The sequence below is a fragment of the Oryctolagus cuniculus genome, chromosome 7 (assembly GCF_051225735.1).
Source record: "Oryctolagus cuniculus isolate XC-2025 breed Fujian yellow rabbit chromosome 7, ASM5122573v1, whole genome shotgun sequence".
Lineage (NCBI taxonomy): Eukaryota > Metazoa > Chordata > Mammalia > Lagomorpha > Leporidae > Oryctolagus > Oryctolagus cuniculus.
In genome coordinates this window covers 84884636-84904730 of record NC_142873.1, presented here as the reverse complement: position 1 = coordinate 84904730, position 20095 = coordinate 84884636, and the positions used below count along the sequence as shown (strand labels likewise).

The 20095-nt window shown below is 39.3% G+C and overlaps 1 protein-coding gene across 1 annotated transcript in view; it reads right to left on the bottom strand.

Moving 5' to 3' along the window:
- Positions 1-1038: 1038 nt before the first annotated feature.
- SELENOF (selenoprotein F) overlaps positions 1039-20095 on the bottom strand; it is a 48392-nt gene continuing 29335 nt past the window's right edge. The window contains 3 exon segments of the mRNA NM_001256960.2: positions 1039-1929; positions 3896-3945; positions 10694-10757. Coding sequence (NP_001243889.1) covers positions 1798-1929; positions 3896-3945; positions 10694-10757 — 246 coding nt within the window. The 3' untranslated portion in view covers positions 1039-1797.

Here is a 20095-nt window from a genome sequence, read left to right as displayed (position 1 = left end):
CTGCTCCAGCTGACCCCTTACAGGTGTCCATTCCTGTTCATATCTCCTTGTAATAGGTTCTTGCCAAATTCAGAAGTTTGGAGATAACCATTCTAGGTTGAAGGACTGTAATTTTGGCAGAAGGAGCAAAGTCATAAATATCAAATGACGACTACATGTCCATGTTTGTGAATTTGTGTAAGTTTAATCAAAAGTCAGAATTTAGCTATAAAATCATACCTTTTAGATAAGTATTTTATACCCTTTTCTTGGTGATCAGTTTTGTCTCCTTAAAAAGCTGTTCTTTGCAATTGGCAAAAAAAGTTGGAAGTGGCTGATTAATTTGAATGCCCCAATTAAAATAGTAGGGCTTGGTGGGAACCCTTTCATTCATCAAGTTGACTACTTGAAGCTCTGACACTACAGGGTTCTTCAGTGTCTTTGATCTCTCACAATAACTTGAATACAACAGACCTTTTAGTCCTCTTTTCAGTTTTTTTTTTTTTTATCCCAATGCCAGATACTCATTTAACTGGCTCTTCCTGCCCAGAAACCAATCCAATTAATTTTCTATGCCAATCTCAGTTTTGAAGTTTCATCCCTCAGTCCCACTACTCTTCTGTATGTGGTGGCAAGTCCTCTCGTCCTGCCTTTTTTTTTTTTTTTTAATTTTTTCCTCACTGTCCACAATTGGCTTAATCTCCCTCTTGTTCTTTACTTGTAATAATCATCAGGGATAAGTGACATATTAATCAGGCCTGGTGCTATCCAAGTGATGGTCCTATCCATTGCTCTGGATAATCAAACAGAGACCATGGTCTATTTGCCAGGATTTCTTAATTCATTTTGATTATCCAAATTTACTTATATATTCATTCTCTTGCTGGCTTTAAAAGTAGAATTATTGATTTTAAATATTACGTGATACAAACTGCTGGTAAAGATAAATAACCAATCTCTATTAGAAATAGAGATTGCAAATTTGCAAATCTGATGGATTGTGTTTAAGGAATTTCAGATATCTGCAAACATGAAAGCACAAACCAGAAGAATTTCAAATTCAGATAATTTTTCAAAGATTTTATTTATATTTTTGGTCTTACAAACAATCATTTTAAAATCAACTTTTCTGTAAGAGATGTAAAACAAAAATTTGCCAAATATCAGATCCACACAAATCCTCAGAAAGGTTTTCTGTGTGGTCTTCACTGATGCAAATTTCTGTGAGTGTTTCACTCTTACACTAGGAACTTGAATCTCTTTCATAATAATGAAGCTACAATGTTTTTATGCAACACATTCATCAGACACTACAAATAACATTTCTGTGAAAAGGAAAGCGGGGTAATACAAAAATATGAGAGGCTCTGAGAAGCAGGCAATCTGTTGAGGCTTGGTATATCTTATTTGCTTTGTGGTTTTCTGTCATTACTTTCAAAAGAACACACAGCACATGAGGCACAGTAATCATCTTCCTTAATAATCTCCCCAATTTAAAATTCTGTTGTTCACAAAACTGGACCAATTATCACAAACTCTCATTAGCATAATTAACCACAAGTCTGTTACAAAGCATTTCATTAGTGGTATCAACAAATGCAGGAGGACAGAAATTTGTAAAAAATGTGTTTTGTCAAGCTCGCCAACTCCACAGATATCATGGGCAGCAAGGCTGAGCTGCCGTTCAGCTTTGAATGAAATGTTTAATGCCTCACACTAAAGGACTGATCTATGTAGGCAGGCATGGCTTATTATCCGGGTACTGGAGAATTTCATTTGATAAGGTTAACACAAGATAGGATAAAACTTAAGCAAGATTTAGAGGCGCTCCAACTTTTCACTCAGGAATTCTTCGACACTGTCTGTGTTCCACTTGAGGATGCTGAGTTCTTCAGCAATGTTCCCATTGTCATCCAGAAGCTTTAGCACAGGGTCTGACCCGCGGACATACTATCAAAAAAGAGGAACATCATCACCATATTCTTCTTAGAGAGAGCCCTCCCAGCTTCAACCAAGATCAAAGCAGCTTAGTTATTATGTATGATAGTAATTTTTTAAAAAAGCTTTTAGATATAACATCACAATCAGTCTTTTTTTTAAAGATTTATTTATTTATTTGAAAGTAAGAGTTACAGAGAGAGAAGGAGAGGCAGAGAGAGAGAGTGAGAGAGAGAGAGAGAGAGAGAGAGAGATATCTTCTATCTGCTGGTTGACTCCTTAATAGACCACAAGGACCGGAACTGCGCCGATCCGAAGCCAGGAGCCAGGAGCTTCCTCCTGGTTTCCCATGCGGGTGCAGGGGCCCAAGGACTTGGGCCATCTTCTACTGCTATCCGAGGCCATAGCAGAGAGTTGGATCGGAAGAGGAGCAGCCGGCACTAGAACTGGCGCCCATATGGGATGCTGGCACTTCAGGCCAGGGCCTTAACCCACTGCCTGCAGTGCAGGCATTCCATATGGGTACTAGTTGGAGTCCCCACTGCTCCTCTTCTGATCCAGCTCCCTGCTAATGGCCTGGGAAAGCAGCAGAGGACGGTTCAAGTCTGTGGGCCCCTGTACCCATATGGGAGACCCAAAAGAAGGTCCTGGCTCCTGATTGACCCAACTCCAGCTGCTGTGGCCATTTGGGAAGTGAACCAGAGGAAGGAAAGTCTCTCTCCACCTCTCTGTAACTCTGCCTTTCAAATACAAAAATCTCTTTTTCTTTAAAGGAAGCTTTTTAGGTAAGAATAAAATGAGATTCCATAAAAAATGAGAATAAAAATTAATTTTACTTCCGAAGAGAAAAATAGCCACTTATTAAGGTAATTTGTTAGGATTTAAGCTTATTATTGAACATAACAGATATTTATTGTATATATGATAGTCTCAAATGCAAATGAGCTTAAAATCTATCAGAGGAGGCAGACAGACTCAATGAGAGAGAATGATGGTACAGGGTGTTCAATAAGTTTATGGAAAATACATACTATGAAAAAACTACGCATGGGCTGGTGCCGTGGCTCACTTGGCTAATCCTTCACCTCCGGTGCCGGCATCCTGGTCCCAGTTGGAGTGCCAGATTCTGTCCCGGTTGTTCCTTTCCAGTCCTGCTCTCTGCTGTAGCCCAGGGGGGCAGTGGAGGATGGCCCAAATGCTTGGGTCCCTGCACCGGCATGGGAGACCAGGAGGAAGCACCTGGCTCCTGGCAACCATTGGGGGAGTGAACCAATGGAAGGAGGACCTTTCTCTCTGTCTCTCTCTCACTGTCTAACTCTGCCTGTCCAAAAACAAAAACAAAAACAAAACAAAACAAAAACCAACCAACAACACTATGCATGATTTAAAACATATTTTGCATTAAACAAACTGCTCTTTTTATTTTCCATGAACTTTTTGAAGTATTCCCATTTAGGAGCAGTTAAAAATGTTTTTTTTACTTTCATATACTTGGAAGGCAGAGAGACAGAGAGGGAAAGGGAGAAGAGGGAGAAGGGGAGGGAAAAGGGAGAGGCAAGAAAGAGCCAAGGCCCCGAGCATTCCGGGCATCACCTGCCACCTCCCAGAATGCATTAGCAAGAGGATGGATGAGGAGAAGAGGACTCCATGGATACATGATACTACACATTTGGGAACAATCCATGACCAAGGGATAAACCCTAATGCAACTTACAGATTTTATTTAACAATGATGTCTCAATATTGGTTCATCAGTTGTTACAAATGTACTATTATAAATTCAAGAGGAGAATGAGGGCCAGGGTGTGTGCCTTAGCACTTAGAAACACTGTGCTTTCTACTCAATTCTTTTGTAAACCTAAAACTCTCCTACAAAATGAAATATATTATTACAAGCAATTATTTATTCAAATATTTAATTCAAAACCAAATAAATTAATAACAGAAAAATGAAGACATTCCATTATAATAATCTTACCTTGATTTGTAGTCCTCTGAATAGTTTGGGTTTATCACTCCTGACAAAAGCTTAAAAGAGAAAAACAAAAGATTTAAATTGTAGCCTTCCAAAACAATGCTAGCTGCAAAGATCAATACACAAAATAGAAATGAACTTATCAAAAAAAAAAAAAAAAAAAACTATATGGAAAAACTAAGGAAGTTTAAACATGCATGAATAAATGGAGAGATACACCATATTCTTCAGTGGGAAGACTAAATATTTTGAGAAGTTAATTGTTTCAAATTTCTAAAGCCCCCAATTCCAATGGGATCAGTGCTTCACAAAATGACAGTACAGCTTAGCTGTAAGAGAGTATGAGAATAGTCGGAGTGGTTTTTAAAAAGTAAAATATGGGGTGGGAGGGCTTTGTTCTGTTATAGAATACATTCCAAATGCATAAAAGTGTGAAATTAATTCAACAGATCCTTATCAAATAGTTACTATAAGATACACAGCGGAGGTAAAGCTATATAAAACAGATATTGTTCCTTTCCTTAGGAAGTTTATAGTCTAGTAAGGATATAAATATGCTAAATAAATAATGTTAAAACTAATATTTAAAGTGCTAAAAAAGTTGAATATCACCACAGTTTATAACACAAAGAACTTAAAATAAATGTTCAGTTTCACTAGTATCAAAGAAATGCCAAGAAGATGAGTTATCCACATTCAGAATGACACAGATTGAAAAGAATTCTAAAGGTAAGTGGGAGAGGAATTGTGCTGGGAGAGTGCTGTGGGAGGAAATCCACATCCTTCCTGATGTGTACAGAGCCAAATGAACCCAGTCTTAAAGCATACATATCCTTTAACCTACCGGTGTTTATGCTGAGGAAATAACTAATATATAAAGCGATCTTGACAAACAAATCTACAAATTGGAAAATAATCTAAATATGTAAAAGACTACTGGTCAAAGTAACAGGTATCATATTATATAATGCATATAATCATTAACAATTATACTGGTCTATATTTAGTGATACAGAAGTAAATTATTCTGCTCAAGCAGTGGGTTATAGATCAGTCTGCTTCCTAGGGTTATTAAAAAAGATGTAAAGAGTTACTGATAGATATTTTTATTTGCAAATGAAAAAGCCTGGAGGCGGCACTAAATAAAGTCTTTGTAAAAAATTAGGCAAAAAACCAAACCAAAACAAAATACTAGGTACAATTCATATAATGGTTCAAAAAACATTATTATTTCAGTGAAAGGCTGTACCTGAGAAATAGACCTTAGGAAAGTTATAAATGAATGATTACAGGGGCCAGTGGGCGAAAGCCACCTCCAGCAATGCTGGCTTCCTATATGGGTGCTGGTTTGAGTCCCAGCTGCTCTACTTCCCAGCTCCCTGCTAATGCACCTGGGAAGGTAGCAGAAGATGGCTCAAGTCCCTGGGCCCCGCAGTCATGTGGGAGACCCGAATGGAGATCCAGGCTCCTGACTTCAGCCTGGTCCAGCCCTGGCTGTTGGGACCATATTGGGAGTGAGTGAGCTGATGGAAAGTCTCTTCCTCTGACTCTGTTTCTCTCTAACTCTGCCTTTCAAATAAATAAAAAGAGTAAATTGCTTTTAAAATCTAAATCAGAAAAAATAAATTCCTGGGGTCAGTGCTGGGGTGTAGTGGGTGAGGCCACTGCCCACAAAGCCAGCATCCCATATAGACACCAGCTCAAGTCCTGGTTGCTGTTCTTCCAATCTAGCTCTCTGCTATGGCCTGGGAAAGCAGCAGGTGGCCCATGTGCTTGGGCCCCTGCATCCATGTAGGAGACCCAGAAAAAACTCCTGGCTCCTGGTTTCCGATCGGCCCAGCTCTCGCCATTGTGGCCATTAGGGAGTGAACCAGAGGATGGAAGATCTCTCTCTCTCTCGCTCTGTCTCTCTGTAACTCTGCCTTTCAAATAAATAAATAAATAAATTCAATCCCATCGAGGTGGCATGTACCAATGCCATCTCACTGTTCCAGGTGATCAGTTTCAGTTCACAGTTGGTCATGGTGAAGGGACTGGGAGTCAAAGGGAGCACATAGACAAGTCTAGTACCTGCTAACGCTAACTGATGGAGTAAATAAAGGGGAGAGTGATCCAACATGGGAAGTGAGAATCTCAGCAGACTCATAGAATGGCAGATGTCCTAAATAGCACTCTGGCCTCAGAATCAGCCCTAAAGGCATTCGGAGCTGGCTGAAAAGCTCATGAGAGTATTTCAGGCATGGAAAGCCAAGACACTCTGGCAAAAGATCTCTGCGAGTGAGATCCCAGTGGAAAGAACAGGCCATCAAAGAAGGAGGTACCTTTCTCTGAAGGGAGGAGAGAACCTCCACTTTGACTATGAGCTTGTCTAAACAAGATAAGAATCGGAGAACTCAGAGGGCTTCCATAGCCTTGGAAACTCATGACTGGAGCATAGGGAGATTACTGATGCCATAGACAGGAGTGTCAATTGGTAAAGTCAACAACAGGAGTCACTGTGCACTTACTCCTCATGTAGGATCTCTATCCTTAATGTGCTGTACATTGAGATTTAATGCTATAACGAGTACTCAAACAATATATTTCACTTTGTGTTTCTATGGGGGTGCAAACTGTTGAAATCCTTACTTAATGCATACTAAACTGATCCTCTGTTAAAAAAAAAAAAAAAAAGAAATTATCAATTCCCAACTTGACTCTCACTGGGATTAAACATGACAATAGGTCTGCTCTGATTTCATCATCATTTTAAAAAATCATCTATTATTTTTCACTTTATGTTTCTGTGTGGGAGCAAACTGTTGAAATCCATACTTAATGTATACTAAGCTGATCTTCTGTATATTAAGATAATCGAAAATGAATCTTGATGTGAATGGAAGGGGAGAGGGAGTGGGAAAGGGGAGGGTTGTGGGTGGGAGGGACGGTATGGGGGGAAAGCCATTGTAATCCATAAGTCGTACTTTGGAAATTTATATGCATTAAATAAAAGTTTAAAAAAAAAAAAAAAAGATCTCAAAGGCATGTGTCATTATAAAATTTAAGAGGATGATATTAAGAACTATCAAGGGGCCGGCGCCATGGCTCAATAGGTTAATCCTCTGCCTGCGGCACCGGCACACCGGGTTCTAGTCCCGGTCGGGGCGCTGGATTCTGTCCCGGTTGCCCCTCTTCCAGGCCAGCTCTCTGCTGTGGCCTGGGAGTGCAGTGGAGGATGGCCCAAGTGCTTGGGCCCTGCACCCCATGGGAGACCAGGAGAAGCACCTGGCTCCTGGCTTCGGATCAGCACGGTGCGCCGGCCGTGGCGGTATTGGAGGGTGAACCAACGGCAAAGGTAGACCTTTCTCACTGTCTCTCTCTCTCTCTCACTGTCCACTCTGCCTGTGAAAAACAAACAAACAAACAAAAAGCCCCACAATATCAAGGGGCTGGGCGCTGTGGCGCAGTAGGTTAATCCTCTGCCTGCAGCACAAGCATCCCATATGGGTGCCGGTTCTAGTCCCGACTGCTCCTCTTCCCATTCAGCTCTCTGCTGTGGCCTGGGAAAGCAGAAGATGGCCCAGGTCCTTGGGCCCCTGCACCCTTGTGGGAGACCAGGAAGAAGCACCTGGCTCCTGGCTTTGGATTGGCACAGCTCTACCATTGGGGCCATTGGGGAGTAAACCAAGGGACAGAAGACCTTTCTCTCTTTCTCCCTCTCACTGTCTGTAATTCTACCTTTCAAATAAATAAATAAAAGCTTAAAAAAAAACCTATCAAGTATCTAAATAAAACACTGACAAAACACTGACTTATATTTATTTTAGAAAAATGTAAACTTTTACATTTGAATTAGACATGGTCGTTATTAGGAGACTAGTAAAACTGGGCCGGCACCACGGCTCAATAGGCTAATCCTCCACCTAGCGGCGCCGGCACACCGGGTTCTAGTCCTGGTCGGGGCGCCAGATTCTGTCCCGGCTGCCCCTCTTCCAGGCCAGCTCTCTGCTATGGTCCGGGAGTGCAGTGGAGGATGGCCCAAGTACTTGGGCCCTGCACCCCATGGGAGACCAGGAGAAGCACCTGGCTCCTGCCTTTGGATCAGCGCGGTGTGCCGGCTGCAGCGCACTGGCCGTGGCAGCCATTGGAGGGTGAACCAAGGGCAAAAGGAAGACCTTTCTCTCTCTCTCACTGTCCACTCTGCCTGTCAAAAAGAAAAAAAAAAAAAAAGAAGAAGACTAGTAAAACAGATATTTCATTCAGATATTTGTCAGCACCCCCAATAAGGGATGTGGGTATTCCTAGCATTTTTTTTTCTAAATAAAGAAAAATTTGAGGGGCCAGTGCTGTGGTGTAGGTTAAGCCTCTACCTGTGGTGCCAGTGTCCCATATGTGCACCATTTATAGTCCCAGCTGCTCCTCTTCTGATCCAGCTCTCTGCTATGGCTTGGGAATGCAATAGAAGATGGCCCAAGTGCTTGGGCCCCTGCACTCATATGAGAGATCTGGAAGAAGCTCCTGGCTTCGGGTCAGCCCAACTCTGGCCATTGCAGCCATTTGGGGAGTGAACCAGTGGAAGGAAGACTTCTTTCTCTGTTTCTCCGTCTGTCTGTAACTCTACCTCTCAAATAAATAAATAAAAGTCTTAAAAAAAAAAAAGGTGAGGGTATCAATTCTACTACATAAATTCAGTAAATGAACACATTTGTTTCAATAAACATTTGAATAATTCTTTTTTTAAAGATTTATTTATTGATTTGAAAGGTGGAGTTACACAGGCAGAGAGAGAGAGAGAGAGAGAGACAGACAGACAGACAGAGAGGTTTTCCATCTGCTGGTTCACTCCCCTAATGGCTGCAACAGCCAGAGCTGGGCCAATCTGAAGCCAGGAGCCTGGAGCTTCTTCCAAGTCTCCCACGTGGGTGCAGGCGCTCAAGGAGTTGGGCCACCTTCTACTGCTTTCCCAGGCCTCAGCAGAGATCTAGACTGGAAGTGGAGCAGCCAGGACTCAACCTGGGATGCTGGCACTTCAGGCAGCAGCCTTACCTGCTACACCGCAATGTTGGCCCCTTGAATTCCTCTTAATATCAGGTTCAGCATTAGGTAGATTAAATACAAAGATTCATTTATTTATTTGAAAGGCAGACTGACAGAGATAGAGTGACAGGGAGAAATTTTCCACCAGCTACCTAATTGCCCAAATAGTCTTAGCCAGGCTGAAGACAGGAAATGCCCCTGTCACGTAGGTGGTAGGGAACCAGAGATATGGGCCATCTTCCTCTGCCTTCCCAGGCATGCTAACAGGAAGCTACGTTAGAACAGCTGGGAGTCGAACTGGCACTATCAAGTGGGATGTCGGCATCTCAAGTGGCAGCATAATCTGATATATCACAACACTGGCCCCTCTCAGTATATAAGTGATAAAAAATTAAAAAATTCAGGGGGCCGGCCTGTGGCGTAGTGGGTTAAAGCCCTGGCCTGAAGCGCCAACATCCCATATGGATGCCAGTTCGAGTCCCAGCTGCTCCTCTTCCGATCCAGCCTTCTGCTATGGCCTGGGAAAGCAGTGAAAGATGGCTCAAGTCCTTGGGCCCCTGCACCCATGTGGGAGACCTGGAGGAGGCTCCTGGCTTCGGACTGGCCCAGCTCCAGCAGTTGTGGCCATTTGGGGAGTGAATCAGTGGATGGAAGACCTTTTTTTCTGCCTCTACCTCTCTCTGTAACTCTGTCTTTCAAATAAATAAAATAAATCCTTAAAAAAATTAAAAAAATCTGAACTTTAATAATTCCTAGTTTGATAGGAGAAAGAGATTGGTATATAGGGCAAATACTTTATAATCATAAATAATACTAATGCAACATAAAGAGTAAAAAATTCCACCCAAAAGCCACCTCAAAGTAATGCTGGGATTAAATTTTGAATGATTAGGAATCTGTCACCAAGAACCGGTAAGAGGCACAAGTTAAGAAAATTCAGTGTGTGCAAGAACAGAGGTCAGAATTCAGAGAACTGCAAATAGTTCTGCATGAACTAGAGGTGTGAACCTACAAATTAGGAACCGTATTGTTTAGGTCTTATGTATGCGATGCAGTTGAGTTTGATTTTTATTCTGTATGTGATAGAGAATCATAAAGGATTTTAAGCAAAGTGCAACATACTCAGATATGTCTTATAGAAAAGGTCTTTTTGGTGACTGTGTGGAAGCAGCATCAGAGTAAAAATGTGAACAGAGACAGGTAGGCCAGCTAACAAGAACTAATCTTCTGAATAAAGACATCAAAGCCTTGATTAAAAGCACAGAGAAAAGGAAGGAAATAAGATTTGAAACTTATTAACAAGGAGAACATTCACAACTAGGTGAGTAATTGGGTATAAAGTGTGGAAGATTAATCATGATTCTTGTGTTTCATGCTTCATGCTTTTGCCTGACAATATTGCCATTTGTGGAAACAAGGAAAAAGAAGGTATAATTTACCAGAGGATTGATTCAGGTCTTAGACAAGCTGGGTTTAAAGGCTTTGTACCAAAGAAATGAACAAAATTAAAAAAGAAAACCTCTTGCTATCTCACTATCCCATTATTTCCAAATTATTTTCCATGTCTGGAGGTTTATGGTTTTAACATGGATTGGCCTGACTGTGTTTGCTTATATAGGAAAGTAACTGAGTTATTTATCAATGACTATAAAATTATCCATTGAAAAAGTGAAAAAAAAATGCACTATTGAGGAAGAACATCCTAAAAATTCTTACTCCTGGGAATATTTTATCAACCTATTCTCATGTAATGTTGATTTTAAATGATAAGAGAGTACTACATACCTTGGACTTGAGGGAACCTCCCCAATTTTCATCCACAGACTTCAAGAATGGCTCCTGCATAAAGCTATAAAAGGTAAAAAAAAAATGAATTTAGAAAACTGGTGTGAATTTTAAAATATATTTATAAAATAAATAAAAAATTCACAACATAAACCTTACAATTAAGCAGATAATACAGGTCAAAGAAATGTCAGCACTAGATAAGACTGTGCAGCCGCGGTCCAACAGAAGAGGACATGGCAGCCCAAACACAGCCAACCCTCTTAGCACTGCTTTGGCTTTCTGTGGTCTTCCATCTGCTGGTTCACTCCCCAGATGGCCGCAAAGGCCAGAGCTGTGCCAATCTGAAGCCAGGAGCTTCTTCCGGGCCTCCCACATGGGTGCAGGGGCCCAAGGACTTGGGCCATCTTCTACTGCTTTCCCAGGCCAAAGCACAGAGTTGGATGGGAAGTGGAGCAGCCAGGAATCAAACTGGCACCCATATAGGATGCCAGCTGAAGTACAAAAATATTAAATGGAAACCTCTAGAAATCAACAATTTCTAAGTTTTAAATTTTACACTGTTTTTGAGTAGTGAGATGAAATCTCCAGTGGCCTCATTCAGTCCCACTGGGACACAAATTATCTCATCCTCTTGGGTATCATGTGTCAATACCATAACCCACCTTGTCACTTAGCAGCCCCCTGGTTCTCAGAGCAACTACTGTGGTATTGCAGTGTTTGTGTTCAAGTAACTATTATTTTACTTAATAATGACTCTGAAGCACAAGAGTAGTGATGCTGATAATTTTATTACTGTATATTATTTTAATCATTCTGTTTTATTATTAGTTATTGTTAATCTCTTGCTGTGTATAATTTACAATTCACTAAAAAATTGGACACAGGAATATATCCATCTAAGACAGATACTCAATGAAAATTCTTTGTTTTTTTTTTTTTCAATATTAAGTGATAACTGTTTTAAATTTAAACAAAACCCAGTAGTTTTTAAGAGTATTACTATATGAAGTACTATGTAAAAATAGAAAAAAAAAATAGATTTTGTCCCAGGATCTTCACACTGAAAATTACAGCTGAGAGACATTGAAAGAACCAGCGATTTCATTGCTATACTCCTATCATCTCTCTATACATCTCTCATACTTTTGAATGCTCATAAGTGTGTTGTTCATAATAACTTCACAGTGAAAGCACATTAAATTTGTATCAACAAATGAATAAATACTGGTATAACATATAACATGACCCTATACAGAAATACAAGAAAAACTATTGATAAAAGGAAAAAAAAGTACTATGTAAAGACATTAGAGGAAAATCAGTAAAAGAAAAAGAGCTCTAATGCAAATATTTTCTTTCAATGAAATTCAGTTGGAATTGATTCAATGGGAAACATTTTTCTAGCTATAGAACCTATACATTCTCTTTATGGTACAAACTTACTATGAAAATCTCCAATGCAAATATTTTAGTGTAAGGAATTCAGTTGAAATGGATTCAGTGGTAAACATCACCTTTTTGTAGCTGTAGAGTCTGCCTGTTCTTTTTATAGACAGGAATATACTTAGAATATAAATATGTTTGGGAATATACTTCCTAAAAAACCTGTAGGGAATGCTGTGACCCTAAGGCCAACAATATAAGGAACATACCATATCTATTTCATTTCTTCTTAGCTTTTAGATTTTTTTATGGAGATCCAAGAGTTTAAGGTGGATTTTATTTAAGTTCTTTTTAAAAAAAAGATTTATTTATTTATTTGAAAGGCAGTTACAGAGAAGTAGAGGCAGGGAGAGAGAGACACAGAGAGAGAGAGGGCGGGCAGGGGCCCAAGCAACTTGGGCCATCTTCAGCTGCTTTCCCAGGTGCATTAGCAGGGAGCTGGATTGGAAGTGAAGCAGCTGGCACTCGAACTGGCTCCCATACGGGATGCTGGCATCATAGGTGGCAGCTTTACCCACTACACCATAACAATGGCCCCTCAGTTGATGTTTTATGGTGAACCAGCATATGGAAGACCACTCTCTCTCTCTTTCTCTCCCTCCCACCCTCCCCTCTTTAACTCTCTCTCAAATAAATAAATAAATAAATCTTAAAAAAAAAAAAGATCATGACTGTAATGAAACATGGCAATAAGGAAACCTTGGCATAAACTAGGTTGGGTCAAACTGAGTATCAAACTTTCATACAGCATAGTACACTGAAAAGAGCTCGGGTTACCAAATCACATGTGTATGTGCTCCAATTCTGCCTCTGATGCTTCCAAGCAGCAAGCCCCTTGGGCAAGTCATTCTCTGAGCTTCAGTTTACTGTTTGAACAAAAGGTTTACTACTTAGCTTCCAGGGTTGTTATAAGCCATTCAAAAAGGAGCAAAACCTTTTTTAGATGCTAAGTAACAGGATCCGCTATTATAATATTTTCTTTCATACTACTGGTTGAGTTCATACTGTGTATTTGAAACTTATTTTCCTGCATAGTTATTAGTTTTCTGTTAGAGACCATTCAGGGCTGTAATTCATTGTTCTCCTGTAATCAGGATGACCACTCCAAAATTTCTCAAGCTCTCAAATTCACATTATCATAGAGCAGCATTCTCAACCATGACAGAACCCTGGAATTACCTGGGAAGGGTCTGAAAGCTACTAATTTCCTACAACCCAACTCAGGTCAATTAAATTGGGATTTTAGGGGTGAGATTCAGGCATTAGTATGTTCATTACTACCACTACCACTATTCCTCCTACTACTACCAGTACTACCATTACTTTTAAAGCTCCCCAAATGATTATCATGTGTAGCCAGGGATGTGAAACAAAGCCTGCACTATACTCTATTAATAAGGCCAAAGTGGCAAAATGATGAAACAGTAGGTTTTTGCTCAACAGACTAACTAAACTGATGCTAAAAGGTAAACTAAGTAAGAATCACCTAAGTGAGACAAATGCTGCAGCATGTTCTCTTTCCTTAGGAATCACTGCTTGCAGCCAGACATTCTCACTTGGAAGTCCTTTTTTATTCAAAGGCAGAAACTTCGGGATTTAAAAAAACACACTAAAAAACTCATATAATTAAATTGGGGCTTTATTCCTCTAAAGTGCTACTTTTATTTATATGAAAAGAAGCTCTCCACACTAACTTAATATAACTATTAACATAATAATGAATACTAAGTAGTAATGTGAATAGAACGTTGTTAGCTGAAGAAAAGTCAAATTTTAACTCCTGAAAAAAATTCAGATTTGAGAAATAACTATGTTTTATAAACCCATTAAAGGCTTGCCCTTACCTAAAATGAAGGAAATTAAAAACAAAGAAGGATGACTATAGTATGATGAAAGCTGAAGCTGAACATTATACCATTTGGAGATCCCAATTAAAAAACAATTATGATACACTCAAATGTATGTTAACCACTTTTCCATACATTAATGGCATCCAATATAATTTCTTAAAAATCAACTTTATTCCTTTCATACAGTGGAAAAATATAGCATGCAGAAACTACATTTACAAAATTTTGTCAGTTAATTCTCAAGGAAGATATTTTCACCTAAACCAGGATTAGCAATCAGCTGTTTTAAACTTCAATTTATTGTTCATCATCAAATCATTCCTATATTTTCTGATTTTTTTCTAAATGCTTGGATTAGTAGAAACAGTTACAATTGCAAATGAACAAATAATTAGGGTACTAATTTTTTTGTGCTCTAGTAGATTTTATAGTTTAAGTCACAAAGCAAGTTTTATATAATGTGTAAAGCAAACAGTGTTACCTGTTGATGCTTCCTTACCCACTATGACAGCATTTTTGCTTGGGGACATCAGATACATATTAAGTATATAAGGAAAACAAACCTCTTCAGTTTTATTATGTTTGCACGTTACACTGGCAAATATTAATTCTCCAATACTATATCCCTGAGATTAAGCTATTCATTTTTGAGTGCTTTGTGCTGAATTCTGATAAAGTAATGATTTTACTCTTAAAGAAGTTCAATAAGTTTAAAACTTATTCTACTACACTATTTTTAATTCCTGCCTTGAGATAGACAAGTCGTAAAACACAGTAGGAAATAGCTCTCTTAATTTAAATTAGGCTCTAAAGAAGATAAGACTACACTGGGGGAAATCTTTCCACAAAAATATAATCAATGTTTCAGTATAAGCTCAATGAAACTATATAAAAAATAAAATAAATTGTGGCCAGCGCTGTGGCCTGAAGCACCAACATCCCATATGGATGCCGGTTCGAGTCCCAGCTGCTCCTCTTCTGATCCAGCTCTCTGCTATGCCCTGGGAAAGCAGAAGATAGCCCAAGCCCTTGGGCCCCTGCACCTATGTGGGAGATCCGGAAGAAGCTCCTGGCTCCTGGTGCAGCTCTGGCCGTTGTGGCCATCTGGGGAGTAAACCAGTGGATGGAAGATCTCTCTGTCTCTACCTCTCTCTGTCTCTACCTCTCTCTGTAACTCTTTCAAATAAATAAATCTTAAAAAAAAAAAAAAAAAAAGGAGCACTTTGTTCAGCTAGTCAGTGCTGCTCAAGATGATTTAAAAAAAATAAATTGAGAAAAAATATGTGTCAGGACAAAGTCTTTTCAATAAATGATACTGTGGAAGTTGGATATCCATGTGGAGAAGAATAAAACTAGATCTCTATCTTTTATCACATACAAAAATCAACTCAAGATGGACTGAAGACTAAATGCAAGAAACTATGAAACTACTTCATGCAAATACAGAGGAAATGCTTAGAGCTATTGGTATGGGAGAGGGTATTTTGGATCAGACTCTAGCAGCACAGGAAACAAATGCAGAAACAGATGGGATTTCAGCAAGCTAAAGAATTGCTGTATAGCAAAGGAAACAATCAACAATGAAGAGATAACCTACAGCATGGAAGAAAATATTTGTTAAGTTATATGCCTGAAAGGAGGTTAATAAACAGAATACATTAGGAATTCAACTCAATAGGAAAAAGACAACCCAAATAATGCAATTTAAAAAGATCTAAATATATTTTTCATTTTTAAAACAAATTATTCATCTGATAGCAAGTGAAACAGATAGACCGATAGAGAGACAGAGAGAGCTCCTTTCTGCTCATTCACTCCTTAAATGCCAGCGAGGAGCAGAACTGGGCCAGGCTGAAGCTGGGAGCCAGGAACTCAATCTAGGTCTCCCATGTGGGTGGCAAGAAACCAACTGCTTGAGTCATCACTGCTACCTCCCAGGGAAGCTGAAAGCAGGGATCAAATTCAAGCACTCTTATGGGGGCTATGGGGTCCTAACTGGCAGCTTAACTACCAGACGTCAAAAGAAGACAGAGAAACGGCCAATAGGTACATGAAAAAATGGTCAACATCACAAATCGTCAGGGGAATGCAAATCACACTGAGAGATTATCTTACTCTAGTCAGAATGACTATTATCAAAGACAAAAAATAAGTTCTGGTGATTACACGGAGAAACAGAGCCCTAGCATGCTGTTGGTGGGAATGCAGATCAGTACAGCCCTTGTGGAAAACGGCATGGTGGTTCTTCCAAAAATTAAAAACAGAACTATCATATGATCCAACAATCCCTCAAGTGGGTATACATGTGGAAAAAAAAAAAAACGAAATCAGTGTGTCAGGCATCAGTACTCCCATTTTTCTTTTCAAAATATTTATTTATTTGAAATGCAGACAGAGAGAGTAAGAGGTCTTTCATCTGCTTGTTCACTCTCCAAATGGCTACAAAGACCGGGGCTGGGCCAGGCAGAAGCCAGGAGCCAAGAGCTTCTTTGGGTGTCCCACATGGTGCAGTGGCCCAAGCATTTGGGCCATCCTTTGTTGCTTTTCCAAGGAGCATTGGCAGGGCACCGGATCAGAAGTGGAGCAGCTGGGACTTGAATCAGTGCCCATATGGGATGTGGGTGCTGCAGGCAGGGACTTTAACTTGCTGTACCACAGTGCCAGCCCCAGCACTCCCATGTTTACTGCAGCAAAATTCACAACAGCCAAGAAATGGAAACAATTTAAGCATCCCTCAATGAATCAAGATGCAGTACATATACACAATGGAACACCACACAGCCCCTAAAAATAAGAAATCTTACCATTTGTGATAACATGGATGGGAACAGAGGTGATTATTATTATATGCAAATAAACTTAAGGCATAGAAAGGTAAGTATCGCATAATCTCACTCATAAGTAGAATCTAAAAAATTTGATCTCAAGAAAACAGAATAAATGGAGGTTACCAGAGCCTAGGGAGAACAGGGGAAAGGGAGGATGTAGAATTGTTGATTAATAGGTTCTTAGTTGGACAGGAGAATGAATGCATAGTAGGATGACTAGAGATAATTCAGCCCAGCTCCGGCAGTTGTGGCCAGTTGGGGAGTGAACCAGTGAAGACCTTTCTCTGTCTCGCCTTCTCTTTGTCTGTAACTCTACTTCTCAAATAAATAAAATCTTTAAAAACAAAACACAAAAAGCTAGAAGAAACAATTTGGAATGTTTTCACAGTCAAGAAATGATAAATGTTTGAGGTGACAGGTATGTTTATCCTGATTTGATTATAACACAGTGTGCATGTGTACTGAAACATCACATGGTACTCCGTGAATATGCTCAATTTTTATGTATTGGTTAAAAAAGAAAATGTTCCTTTGACATTACTGCATTCTAGATTGGACTATTCTAACTACAAAACTTGAGGGAAAAAAGAAGTACGTTTCTTTCAATATTGTGACAATTATTAGGATCTGTATATACATCTAATAGAAGTCATACACACACCTACAAGAAGGGAGAAAGATAATTCGAAAGAGGGTTCCCTTGGAAACCAGTACACCAATGATATATACACACACATATCCCTGCCACTACACTCATACCAAACTTCAAGTCCTATCATGAACAATCCAAGGTATCATTTGGAACAATGCCTTCAGTTCTACCAATACTTAGGAAACATCATACAATAAAAGGAAATAACCTGAGAAAGTGAGAACATGGCCACTATATTTCTTGATGTCCAAATCTTGAAGAAAACTGGGAAAAATGACTCTAAATTTGAATATGTTAAAAAGTACTTTCTAATTAAGACAAAGTAGCCTCTTGGTAATTAATGGGTAAAAATAAAAAGATTTCAGAAAATGGCAAACTATTTACTACATGGCACAAAGAGAAAAAAATACATCTTTTTTCCCCTGAATGAAAAACACAACATATTTTCCCGTTAATTTGAAAAACTGAGCTGAGCTCAAAATATGGCTCAACACTCACACATTCAATAGCCTCTAAACTGAACAAGAAGGTACTATATATGGCAGCAAAAAGCTGCTTATCAAAAGAAATCAAGTCCCTGTATGAGTGTTGATATTACCACTATAATACTGAACATCTGTGTTCCATAAAATGGGGGCAATTATAATCATCTTTAAGAGAGGTTACAAATATCTGAAAATAATAACACACAAAACATCTGACACAAATTAGAGGCTCTCTGTACTAAAGCTATAGAAAGTAATCATCTAATATATATTTTAACTTTATATATTTAACATAAAACTTAAGAGCAAAATGAAACTTTCTGGAAAAGAGAAACATCAAGTCCATTATACATTTTTAGTTTTTGCTAGCTCGTTGGCAAATATATTATTTATTTTAGAATGCATCATAGTACCCTAATAAAATTCATGACCTTCTAAATGAAAACATCTAACATTTTTTTCTACAAAGAGAAAACTGGGAAGGTTTTCAATTATGCTAAGAGGGTATGCTTTATTGAAATATTCTCTACTGTTATCTTTTTGCCCACTCACCACCATTTCCTCAATAAGCTATCTTGTAACTATAATAGTTCTTTACCTGTGGTTTTGCTTCCTTTACTTTCAGTTATCCTTGCAGATTGAAACTACTACGTGGAAAATTCCAGAAATAAATACTTTATAAGCTTTAAATAACTTTTGTTCTATGTATTTTATTAGTTACTGCTATTAATCTCTTACTGTGCCTAATTTATAAATTAAACTATCACAGGGATATAGAATGTGCATATAATGTGTGTGTGTGTACATATATATAAATAAATGTACAGCAGAAGTCTACTGTACCCCTCTTGTGTTTGAGTTGTTTCTCAAGAACACTGAGAGCATTATCATTCATCCTTTTCCCACTGTAATCCATTTTAATATTTCCATAGGTCATTAAAGAAATTAAAAAATTATTTAGGGGTGGGAGCTGTGTGGTACAGAGGGTTAAGTGGCTGCCTGGGAGACCTGCATTCTATATGGGAGCACCAGTTCAATTCCTGGCTGCTCTGCTTCTTGTCCAGCTTCCTGCTACTGTGTCCTGGGAGCAGAAGATGATGATGATGGCTCAAATGCTTGGGCCCTTGTCACCCATGTGGGAGATCTGGACAGAGTTCCAGGCTTCTGGCTTGGGCCTGGTATTACCTTGACTGCCAGGGGAAGGAAGATATTCTCTCTCTCTTTCTTTGTAGCTTTTCCTTTCAATTAGATCAAAAGGAATATTCATTTAAAAAAATTATTCAACTGGGGCTGACATTTTGGCCCAGAGGATTAAGGTACCACCTGTGACACTGGCATCTCATACTAGCATGCTGGTTCATGTCTTGGCTGCTCTGCTTCCAATCCAGCTCCCTGCTAATGTGTCAGGGAAGGCACTGAAGAGCTCTGAGGACTTGGGCTCCTGCTACCTGCATGGGAAACTTGGATGGAGTTCCTGGCTCTTGGCTTTGGCCTAGCCCAGCTTTGGCTAGTGCAGCCATTTGGAGAAGATCTCTATCTCTAGCTGCCTCTCAAATAAATAAACTTTAAAAGATAAATAAAACTTATTTAACTGAGAGAGTGGTTGTGGGTGGAAGTGGTAGGGGAGAGAAACAAAGAGTGAGAGCTCCCATTCACTGATTCACTTCACAAATGTCTGCCACGGAGCATGGCCCACGCTTGGAGCTGGGAACACAATCCAGATCTTCCATGTGGGTGGCAATTATTTGCACCTTCACCACTGCCTCTGAGGGGCTACATCAGAGTGAAGTAGGAGTCAGAAGCAGGAGCCAGATATCAAACCCAGGTCCTCTGACGCAGGAAGTAAGCATGTTAGCCTAGGCTAAATGCTGGCCCCATCCTGTAGGTTTTATCTACCTAAATCTACCTCAAATCGATCTCTTTCATTTTCACTGCAAATGTTTTGTTTTTAAGCCTTTTATAGTCCTGCTAGAAAACAGTAATATAAATTATTTTTCTGGCAAAGATATTCCCCTTTGTCCTATCAACTATTGTTTCATACCAACAAAAACTCATTAAAATATAAATCTGGTATTAGTTCACTGCTTATAATCCTTTACTCTGTTCCCTGCCTGTAGGATAAAGTCCAAATTCTTCATCAA